At 46.7% G+C, this 11,869-nt stretch overlaps 2 protein-coding genes across 2 annotated transcripts; one reads left to right on the top strand and one right to left on the bottom strand.

Annotated features, from left to right (window-relative positions):
- The first annotated feature begins 6,691 nt into the window (after positions 1-6,691).
- On the top strand, positions 6,692-8,945 carry LOC127534681 (E3 SUMO-protein ligase ZBED1-like). The gene is made up of 2 exons (XM_051950531.1): positions 6,692-8,155; positions 8,388-8,945. The coding sequence occupies exons 1-2, from the start codon at positions 6,719-6,721 to the stop codon at positions 8,880-8,882; spliced, it is 1,932 nt and encodes a 643-aa protein (XP_051806491.1). The 5' UTR covers positions 6,692-6,718; the 3' UTR covers positions 8,883-8,945.
- A 1,329-nt stretch (positions 8,946-10,274) lies between these two features.
- LOC127534686 (uncharacterized) lies at positions 10,275-11,869 on the bottom strand. The gene has a single exon (XM_051950553.1). It carries the CDS (start codon positions 11,766-11,768, stop codon positions 10,527-10,529), a length of 1,242 nt encoding a protein of 413 aa, XP_051806513.1. The 5' UTR covers positions 11,769-11,869; the 3' UTR covers positions 10,275-10,526.

The following is an 11,869-nucleotide window of genomic DNA, read 5'->3' on the forward strand; positions in this document are numbered from 1 at the left end:
TGGTGGCAAAAATCTCAGTGTGGGACAGGTACCAGAGACCCCAATTTTTTCTGCAAGACAGTTCCATCTGTCTTCTATCACTGTACAAAAAAGCAGCAGGGTTATATTTGTAGTTACTGAGATATTCTTACTCAAAATGGCATGGGTAATGTCAAAATCGTTCTTTGCTTTTCACTACTTTAAATTGGGATACAAGTATTAGTAGTCATTCCAATGGTAGTATTATGCATGTTTTGTTCTTTTTGAAATGTTAGTTGTTTAAGGTGACTACCTTCAAAAAGAGTAATGGTAAAACTTAGGTATACCTAAGTTATAACTTAGGTATAGGTTCTTCTAGCTGATGGAGACCAGCGCAGGGCGGACGAGCTGAACTGTTACTTTAACAGATTTGACTCTCCCCCCACCCCCTCTGCCCCCCTTCCTGCTCCCCCCTCTTCACACATCCCCAGCCCAGCAGACTCTCCCCTTCCTGCGACACCTTCACCGGCCCCCAACTCACCCACACGAACTACTCCCACCCCCTGCAGCCCACCTCACTCCCCCCTCTCCTTCACACCGGACCAGGTGAGGAGAGAGCTGAGGCGACTGAAGCAGAGGAAATCTGCAGGACCAGACGGCATCAGTCCCAGGCTGCTGAGGACCTGCGCGGACCAGCTCTGTGAGGTCCTCTGCCACCTCTACAACCTGAGCCTCAGCCTGGAGTGGGTCCCCGTCCTGTGGAAAACCTCCTGCGTGGTCCCAGTCCCTAAAACAGCTCACGCCAAGGAACTGGCCCACTACAGACCTGTCGCCCTCACCTCCCACCTCATGAAGACCATGGAGAGGCTCCTCCTCCACTACCTCCGCTCAGTGGTGAGCTCCGACCTGGACCCGCTGCAGTTTGCCTACAGGCCCAACATGGGGTAGAAGACGCTGTCATCTACCTGCTGCAGCGAGCGCTCACTCACCTGGAGAGCGCCGGCAGCGCTGTGAGAGTCATGTTCTTTGACTTCTCCAGCGCCTTCAACACCATCAGGCCGGCGCTGCTTCGGGGGAAGCTGGTGGATGCGGGAGTTGACGGACATCTTGCTGCCTGGACCACTGACTACCTCACTGACCGTCCACAGTACGTGCGGCTGCGAGTCAGAGGTGGTAGTCTGCAGCACGGGGGCGCCCCAGGGCACCGTCCTCTCGCCCTTCCTCTTCACCATCTACACCTCGGACTTCACCTACAACACGGACAGCTGCCATCTCCAGCAGTTCTCCGATGACTCCGCCATTGTGGGCCGTGTGTCTGAGGGGAACGAGCTGGAGTATCGGTCGGTCATCATGGACTTTGTGGACTGGTGTGAGCGCAACCACCTGTGCCTCAACACCAGTAAGACAAAGGAGATGGTGGTCGACTTCAGGAGAAGGACACTCCCACATCCACCAGTGAACATCCAGGGGCAGGACATTGAAACAGTGGACAGTTTCAAGTACCTGGGTGTTCACCTCAACAATAAACTGGACTGGTCCCACAACACTGATGCTCTGTACAAGAAGGGCCAGAGTCGCCTCCACCTTCTGAGGAGGCTGAGGTCCTTCGGAGTGTGCAGACCTCTACTAAGGACTTTCTACGACACTGTGGTAGCCTCTGCTTTCCTCTACGCTGTCGTCTGCTGGGCCCCGGGCAGCACAGAGCGGGACATGAAGAGACTGAACAAGCTGACCAAGAGGGCCAGCTCTGTCCTGGGCTGCCCACTGGACTCTGATGGACGTGGGTGAGAGGAGGATGTTGACCAAGCTCTCATCCATCATGGACAACAGCTCCCACCCACTGCACCGGAGGGTAGTGGAGCTGAGCAGCTCCTTTAGCACGAGACTCAGACACCCTCAGTGCAGGAAGGAGCGCTACCGCAGGTCCTTCATCCCCACTGCCATCAGACTGTATAACACTACTGTGTAGTTGTTATTATGTGCAATATTTATTCTTGTTCTTGCACTTTCGTGACTTTTGCACTCCTTTGTTTTTTGTTTCTAAGAGCCCTGTAACACTAAATTTCTCCTTTGTGAGATGAATAAAGTCTGTCTTATCTTATCTTTTGCTTGTAACATGACATTGTACAATTAAATTTAACATGTTTAATCCCACTGCACTGATACTGTAAAATTCAACATTATTGTTGTTATTTTTAAATTAATCAACCATGAACTACTACAGAGCTCCCTGAATTGAAGTTAGTACATGTAATTTGTATGTGTATGTTATAATTACATGTATGCATTGCAAATGGGTGTCAGCATGTCATTCCACTTTTTGAAGGTAGTCACCTTTAACAACTAGCATTTCAGAAAGAACAAAACATACATAATGCTACCATTGGAATGACTACTAATACTTGTATCCCAATTTAAAGTACTGAAAAGCAAAAAAGTGTAATGTCAATAGAGTGCGCTAGGGCGCCGCCCCCTCTGTGTCACATCATGTAGTGTCACAGCCCTTCCTTTAATAAAACGTTTTTAAAATTACATTTACATGTATATCCTATGTTTTTAGCAAGCAAAATGGATAATAGAGCCTGTAGAGAGTTATTAAAATGTATAATTTGTAATAAAAAGTCAGATTAGAAACGTCATATCCGGCCCGGAGTGTACTAATCAATGACGTATATATATACAGTGCCTATCATAAGTATTCACCCCCTTTGATGTTTTACCCTTTTATTGCTTTCATAAATCAATCATGGTCAATAAAATTTGGCTCTCTTAACACAAAAATTTATTGGAAAAAATTCTTTAATGTCAGGGTAAAAACAGATTTCTATAAAGTAATGTTAATGAAAGAAAATTATATAAATAAAAATAATTGCATAATTATTAACCCCCTTTTTAATTTCATGGTCTAATTCAATAGAGGTCCATCAAATTGTTGTCAATAGTCTCACAATTAGTGAAATGAAGATCATCTGAGTGGTGTGGGTGTGTTTCAAGTGACTGAGTTGTAAAACAGCTGTCTGAAGGGTCCAGAGAGTGGTTGATCAGTATTCCTGGCTACCATTACACCATGAAGACAGAAGAACACTCTAAGCAACTCAGGAAAAGGGTTATTGAGCAGTACAATTCAGGGGATGGTTACAAAAACATTTCCAAGGCACTGAACATCCCCCGGAGTTCAGTGAAATCAATTATTAAGAAATGGAAGGAATATGGCACTTGTGTGAATCTGCCTAGATCAGGCCACCCTCGTAAACTGAGTGACCGTGCAAGTAGGAGACTAGTGAGAGAAGCCACCAAGACCCCTACAAGTACTCTGAAGGAGTTACAAGCTTCAGCTGCTGAGATGGGAGAGACTGTGCATGTAGCAACTGCTGCCCGGGTTCTTCACCGGTCAAAGCTTTATGGGAGAGTGGCAATGAGAAAGCCACTGTTGAAGAAAAGTCATATTAGATCTCGACTAGAGTTTGCCAAAAAGCACATGGAAGACTCCATGGTCAAATGGAAGAAGATTCTTTGGTCTGATGAGACCAAAATTGAGCTTTTTGGCCATCAGACAAAACGTCATGTTTGGCAGAAACCAAACACTGCACATCACCAAAAACACACCATCCCCACTGTGAAGCATGGTGGTGGCAGCATCATGCTGTGGGGATGTTTCTCAGCAACTGGACCTGGAAGGCTTGTAAAGATAGAGGGCAGAATGAATGCTGCAAAATACACTGAAATCCTGGGGGACAATCTTTTTCAGTCTGCAAGAGAACTACGTCTTGGGAGAAGATTTATTTTCCAGCAAGACAATGATCCAATACATACTGGAAAAGCTACACAGGAATGGTTAAGAAAGAACCAGACAAATGTTCTGGAGTGGCCGAGTCAAAGCCCAGACCTCAATCCTATAGAGAATTTGTGGCTGGACTTGAAAAGGGCTGTTCATGCCCGATACCCGCGCAACCTGACAGAGCTTGAGCAGTTTTGCAAAGAAGAATGGAGTAAAATTGCAGTGGGCAGATGTGCAAGACTGACTGAGACCTATCCACACAGACTCACCGCTGTGATTGCAGCCAAAGGTGCATCTACTAAATACTGACTTGAAGGGGGTGAATAATTATGCAAACAATTATTTTCATTTATATAATTTTCTTTCTTTAACATTATTTTATAGAAATCTGTTTTCACTTTGACATTAAAGAGTTTTTTCCAATACATTTTTTTGGTTAAAAAAGCTAAATTTTATTGACCATGATTGATTTATGAAAGCAATAAAAGGGTAAAACATCAAAGGGGGTGAATACTTATGACAGGCACTGTACGTCATTGGTACTAATCTTTCCCCATTGACTCTCGTTATAACCTTGACATGCGCAGTTCGTTCCTCTTCAATACAAGAGATAGGAGACCGCTGGGCGCAGGCTGGCAGCGCCCCGCGGTCTCCCTCTGATCGCTTTACACACCACCGGCCATGGGGTGGCAGCAGAGAGCGAGCGGTTTGTTCATCCGCTTGCCTTTATTTACACTGCAGGAGAAACTGAGAGTGAAGGAGCTCGGACCTGACCGGCCGGACGTCTTAATTTAGACAACAGTCGGAGGACGGAGGGAGGAGATATACGCGGTCTTTTTCACGGGCCTGGTATGAGAAGACATCTTGGTTGACAGGATGCAGTGAGGCAGGTGCTTTATTTTGCTTCACTTGCCTGCTTTTTCAAATGAAGGGAACTGATCAAGCCTGGATTCAGACAGGTATGGCGGATTTAAAGCATTTTTCCGAGGAAGTAAGAAGGCATGAGCAAGCTAGGAGCCACATGGAAAATGCTATGCGTCTGGGCATGTTTGGGAGAGCTAACATAGCAGCGCAGCTTGATGATGGCTACAGGATAGGCATCCGTAAACATAACGAGGAGGTCGACAAAAATAGGCATGTGCTGTCTAAAATAATAGACTGCATTAAGTTCTGTGGTGCCTTTGAGCTCGCCCTGAGAGACCATGATGAGAGTGAAAGCTCCGAAAATCCAGGTGTTTTCAGAGGGCTGGTGGATTTTGTAGCATCACTAGATGCAGCTGTCCATGAGCACCTTCAGACTGACACTGTGTTTAAAGGGACATCCAAAACAGTGCAGAATGAACTCCTTTACTGCATGCTGGCAGTTTTGAGAGAGTCCATTATTGAGGAAGTTCAGTGTGCAGACTTCATATCTATCCAGGCTGATGAAACAATGGACATCTCCACCCAGTGTCAGCTTGTTCTTGTGATCCGCTACATCGACAAAATGAATGAAGTGCAGGAGAGATTTTTTGAGTTTATACCTCTGCAATCTGCCACAGCTGAGTCCATTGCCTCAGCACTATTTTGGAGAGGCTGAGCCTCATTCTCCCTGATGACCAGAAGAGCAAGCTCATCTCCCAGGCCTATGATGGTGCGAGTGTCATGAGAGGAGCCACAGGTGGTGTACAGAAGAAAGTGAGTATGTAAATATAAATATGTTGTTCCAAAGATTTTGCTGGACAGAAGAAGCACTTGGCACTCTTTGAAGCTGGAAAAAAAAGTTCAATGCAATTAATTTTTTTTGTTGTTGGATATCTTTGGCTTGCGCATAATAGAACAACATTTTCTTCTCTTCTTTATTTTCTCTGGGGCTGCAGCCAGGTTCGCCTAGTTTGGTGGCCCCATGATAACTGGGCTGTGCCCAGTGCCACTGCTGGTCTGTGGCTGGATACGGAGCAGGCAGAACTGGGCTCTCCTAGCTCCGATAGTTTAGGTTGGACTTGGAGGTCTTCTTTGTTTAAATCTTGCATGACATGGTAGATTGTGGGAAACAGTTCATGATCACAATCCCATGATTTAAAGTGAATTTAAATGGAAAAGGCATGTTTATTTCAACAGATATATGGTCTCGGTGTGAGATTGCCAGATACTGATGGCGGCCATCTTGAAAAAAGGTAGCCATCTTGAATTTTCACGTGGCCAGGACCCTAATCTGAAAGAGTATATCCAGGAGGGTATCTGTGCAAAATTTCATGCTTGTGTCACCATTTAAAGGATTTTTTAGTTATCTGCTCCACTAATGAGACTAATTTCAGTCCAACTGCAGTAACAACTTCAGCAAACCCCTTTTAGTCTGCTGCTTGACTACTACTGATGGCTGAGTTGGATTTAGTTTTGACACCTGCGGATGAAAGTGAGGAGTAGAAGTGGATCCAGTCACCTCAATGACCATTTATTGCATTTATTGTTGATTGCTTGGATGATCGTTTTGTGGTTTGATAAAATAGGGGGCTAGCCTAGCTGCACTAGACCCATGCTCTGAAGACGCAAGGGTCTAGGCACGCTCGACAGGGAGGGAGGCGGGCCAATCAGCACAACGAATAGGCTCCTAGAGCGCCTGAAATCAGAGGATGCGGTAGTTCGGTGAAGCCTTATTTATACAGTCAATGGGTGAAGCTCAAGTATATTACAGACATGTTAACAGAAAGATTATTCAGAGTCGGTGCTAATTAGGCCCGCCAATGATAATCGATTCGACGATGCATCGCGAAGCGGGGCTTACCCAATGCGGCATCGATGCGGCAATGTCACATAATCGATTATCTGTGTCATTGTTTATTTTCTGCCCTTCCATGTTAATAAAGTTGTAAACTTTCAGTTACTTCTGGGGGCATTTCCAGAGCAACGTTACAATGACATGCGCAGTACGTTGTGCTACAGCTACAAGCAGCCGCGTCCCGCAGCAGTGCTAAAAATAGCAACACAACACCAGCACGAGAGATGGCTCAGGAGGAGTTGGTAGAAAACCGGGTGCTAAAAGACGCACCCCAAACTTTTAAAGCGGACATCTGGCAACATTTCGGATTCTACGAAGTTGATGGGAAACTGGACAAGACTCACGCGGTGTGTAAAACATGCCACGCTAAAATTAAACATGTCGGTAATACAACGAACTATAAGAACCACGTTGATCGTTGGCATCCCGAGTTGAATTCAAAAGCAAAAACAGTTGAGCCATCCCAGCTAAAAATATACGAGTCGCTCACGTCAGTGTTGTCTCCCACATCAGAGAGAGCAAAGAGGATCACGCGAGCAGTGGGGTGTTTCATAGCGAAAGATCTACGACCCTATTCAGTCGTAGAATGTAAAGGGTTTCGCCATATGATTAAAACGCTGGAGCCCCGGTACACTCTGCCGACAAGAGCTACGTTCACTGATACTGTAGTTCCCACACTGTACAAAGAAACCAAAGCAAAGGTAATGGAATCATTGAGCAAAGCTAGTCATGTAGCCATTACAAGTGATGCCTGGACTTCTGTCGCGACAGAGTCCTATGTAACTATAACTGCACATTGTATTAGTGAAGATTGGCAGATTGTAGGATATGTGCTGCAGACGAGATCAGTCTATGAGAGCCACACTGGAGCTCATATGGCGAAGCTATTGTTGGATGCTGTGGAAGAATGGCAGCTAGCAGGGAAAGGTGTTGTGCTGGTGACGGACAATGCCGCCAATATGTTATGTGCTGCTGAAATTGGAAAGTTCCCCCATGTCAAGTGCTTTGCCCATACGTTGAACCTCGCTGCACAGCGGGCGCTTAAACTACCAACGGTAGCCAGGCTTCTGGGAAGAGTCCGACGTATCTCAGCATACTTCCATCGCAGCACAAAGGCTCTGCACCTATTTGAAGAAAACCAGAAAGTTGTTCTCAAACTGAAAACTCCACTCAAACTGATAACTGATGTCAGCACAAGGTGGAACAGTGCACATGACATGATCGAGAGGTTCTTGCAACTACAAGCTGCAGTGCATGCCACCCTGCTGTCACCTGCCTTGGATGTGGATGAGGATGACATTGTCACTCTCAGCAGAACAGATCTGGCTAATGCAGAGGAAGCAGTGAAGATCTTGAAACCAATGAAAGAGGCCACTCAGTTGATGGAACAGGCACGCAATCCAACAGTCAGCCTCATTGCCCCACTTCACGCCCAAATCCTCCAGCGCATGGCAGACACTATTGGAGACCCACCAGTGATCCGTGATGTGAAGACTGCCGTCAGAACAGATCTCCTTAAGAGGTACAGCACTGATGCAGAGAAGAAGATTCTTCTTAGATCCTCTGCCCTGGATCCTCGCTTTAAGTTGCTTCCTTTCCTGCCAGAGGAGGAGAGACTGGATGTCTACGCAGCAGTCACTTCAGAGGCTGCATCCTTGGAGGTAATTAATTTGAAATTAATTAAATTAATAATTTCTGTTTGTAAAACGTATATAATATAATAACTACCAATTATAATAATGTAATTTTATGTTAAACAGCGACATAGTCAGTAAAATATTTAAGACTGAGGAAAAATAAGAAGAAAATTTGTTGTGATGTGAGCTGAAGCATTGGATGAGAAAATGCTAACTGCTGCTGTTCTTTTGCTCTTATTTCTTTTTTCCAAAATAGGAGGTGGAGGACAGAAGAAGAGGACGTGGGTCAGAATCAGCCCCTGGAGGAACAGGAAGTTCAGGGACCCAGGAAGAGTTGCTGTCTGTGGATGATGATGTGTCAGCAGGCCCCTCTGCTCCCAAGAAAAGGAGGACCACCGCATCACTGCTTGAACGTTTGCTGGGAGATTCATTCAGTGGCAACCGTGAACCTGCAATACAGGTCAAGACCCCCTATGCAAAGGCGGAGGAGGAAATGGACTTGTACTGTAAGTCTTCATCTGTGGCTCTCAAGGAGGACCCCTTGGACTGGTGGCATCGCCATGCAGGCTCATTTCCTATCCTCTCAAGGTTGGCAAAAAAATACTTGAGCATCCCAGGGACAAGCGTGCCTGCAGAGAGAGTGTTCTCCACCACAGGAGATATTGTCACGGCAAAAAGAAGCACTCTCGACCCAGAGCATGTTGATCAGCTTGTGTTCTTACACGGCAACCTTGAAATTCCAAAATGCTGAACAGTGAGAAGTTATGTAGGCTTAGGTCAAACTGTATATTTCCTCACTCTGAAACAGATTGATGGTGAATCCAGACTAAGACGTTTGTAAAGAAAAAAAAAAAGTAGTAGGCTAGGCCTACACGTTTTATTTTTGGTATACAAATTTTATTTGCACAAATTGATATTTTGGTGTATGCAGCTGATGTAACTGATTCTCAGGTATATTGTCCTTGTCTTAAAGGCACTAAGCAGCTGCTGTTTTTCTGTTTCTTTTTTTTGAGAGAGAGAATTTACTTACACTTCTTGAAAATAAGTTTCACAGTAATAATACACTGCAGAGAAGAATAATATTGTTCCTAGGTCCTCTGTAGAGGCTTCCTTTCCTTAAAGGAGAAAAGTTTTGGGTGGGAAATGGTAGTAGACTAGGCCTACACCTTTTATTTTTTGTTTACAATTTATAATTCATTTTATTACAAATTGATGTTTTGCTGCTTGCAGCTGATTTAACTGCCTGAAGAAGTGGTAATTATACAGAAATAGTAGCCAGTTTATTAATAAATTTTGTTGTTAAATATATCTGACTACTTGTATTTACTCATGACTGATCAAAAATGAACCATGTTGTTTGCAGTAATATAAAATTTAGATGCATCGCAATGCATCGTAGAATCGAATCGAATCGTGACCTTGCCGAATCGAATCGAATTGAATCGTGAGGGCAGGACCAATGCACACCCCTAGTGCTAATGGAGCTCAACGACTGTTGTCATTTTTGTTGTCGACCCTGGCAGAGAATTAAATTCGTTGCCGTGGGTTGTCTCGCACGGCTAGGCTAGTTGTTTCCAGTTGTTTCTGTCAGAATCGTCGCGCCTCTGTCGTCACTGAGTTACACCTGCCTTCTGACTCTACACTTCATGGTGATTCGTCCGGACAGTTTTAGGAGCATCCAACCTCGAGCCTTATGGAGGGTAACTAGACCCACCCTGGCAGAGAATTAAATTCGTTGCCGTGGGTTGTCTAGCGTGGCTAGGCTAACAGGAGGCTTGAGGCAAGATAAGATGCAGACCAACCTGGCGTTTATTCACCAACATTCACACTAAACGAACATAAAGCAAAGGTGTAACCCCTTACTTCAGCACGTTCACAGCGGACAGGAGGAATGACACGACGACTTCCTTTGGTTCATGGCATTTAATCACCCTGGCAAAAGACATGAATAAGATTCATGTGCGATGTGGTAATGGACAGACAACACAGCTCCGCTCCACCATGGAGACCGTCAGCAGCAAAAGGGCTCGTGATCGTATTGTGGGTTTTTCTCTCATACAATTTCAGTTACAAACAGTAACAACAATAAAAGTAACAATAACAACATGCCAGCGTTACACTTAATGCAACACATGACCAGCCCTGAACCAGCATTTTTAGTTTTAAATAACACATATTGTGGCGAAGAAGAGGGAGACACGAGCTAGTTGCTGGTGAGTCAACTTTATTCTTCTCGAGCCACACACAGAATGCCGCGAAAACAATGTCAGCAACAAAACTATGGGGTCTCAGGCACGCCCCCTAAACCACCAAGTCCAATGGGTGAGAGAACCTCTCTAAGCTGTACACTACACAGCCCCCCCCCGAACACCCAGAAGGGAACATGGCATGCAAATTAACGTCCCAACGGGGGCCTAAGAGGCCTCCCATAGCGGCTGCGCCGGACCACCGTCGAGTCAGTGGGAGGAACCTGCAAAACAAGGCGCTTGTCAGAACAGTGGGCAGGAACAACATTGTCCATTACAGGATGAGGAACACAATCAGTACGATCAGACAGAGCCGGAGGCCGGGAAGGAGGACGGCCGCGATGAGGAACCTGGCCCAGCAACACAGCCTCGCCTGCCACAGCATAAGCAGGCTTAAGTCGATCCACAGAAACTAGCTCACTGCGCCCGCCCACGTCCAAAACAAAACCCTTGGCCCCGTGCTCAAGCACGCGGAAGGGACCATCGTAAGGAGGCTGGAGGGGCGAGCGGTGGGCATCGCGGCGTAAAAAAACAAAACGGGCAGACATGAGAGCCGTAGGCACAAAAATCCGAGGGAAACAGTGGTGCATAGGGCCTGGGGCCAAAGAACCGCCGGACGAAAAGGGATCCACCGCAGAACGGAGACACGGTGCGGCTGACTCCAGCAAAAACTCACCCGGGACACGGACCGGCTGGCAAAACACCAATTCCGCAGAGGACGCGCCAAGATCCTCCTTGGGAGCGGCGCGCAACCCGAGCAGGACCCACGGTAAGCGATCCACCCAACTGTCACCCACGAGCGTAGCGCGCAGGGCTGCCTTGAGCGAACGATGGAAACGTTCACACAACCCATTAGATTGAGGGTGGTAAGCCGTAGTACGGTGTACCTGCACCTCCAAGGAACGCGCCATCCCTGACCAGAGCTCTGAAATAAACTGAGGGCCCCTGTCAGAAGTAACGTCTGATGGTACACCAAAACGGGCCACCCAAGCAGAGAGGAAGGCACCAACCACATCGGTGGATGCAGTGGATGACAGGGGAACCACCTCAGGCCACCTGGTGGTACGATCCACCATTGTGAGCAGGTAAGTAAAACCCTTGGAAGGCGGCAGGGGCCCAACTAGATCCACGTGCACATGGTCAAAACGCCTGGCAGGAATCGGAAAAGGTTCAAGAGGGGCTTTGGTATGCCGGTGCACCTTGGCACGCTGGCACGCAGCACAAGATGCCGCCCACCCCTTAACGTCTTTACGAAACCCAGGCCACACGAAACGAGAACCGACCAGCTTAACCGATGCACACACCTGGATGCGAAAGCGAATGAACGGAGTCAAAAACGCGCCGCCGCCAACCTGCCGGAACCACAGGTCGAGGCCGCCCTGTGGAAACATCACACAGGAGCGTAGGACCCCCTTCCTGCATCACAACCTCCTCAAGCTTAAGGCCTGAACCGACGGAGCGAAGAGCAAGGATGTCCGGATCCCCGGGCTGT

The sequence above is a fragment of the Acanthochromis polyacanthus genome, chromosome 7 (genome assembly GCF_021347895.1).
Source record: "Acanthochromis polyacanthus isolate Apoly-LR-REF ecotype Palm Island chromosome 7, KAUST_Apoly_ChrSc, whole genome shotgun sequence".
In the NCBI taxonomy this organism is placed as follows: Eukaryota; Metazoa; Chordata; class Actinopteri; family Pomacentridae; genus Acanthochromis; species Acanthochromis polyacanthus.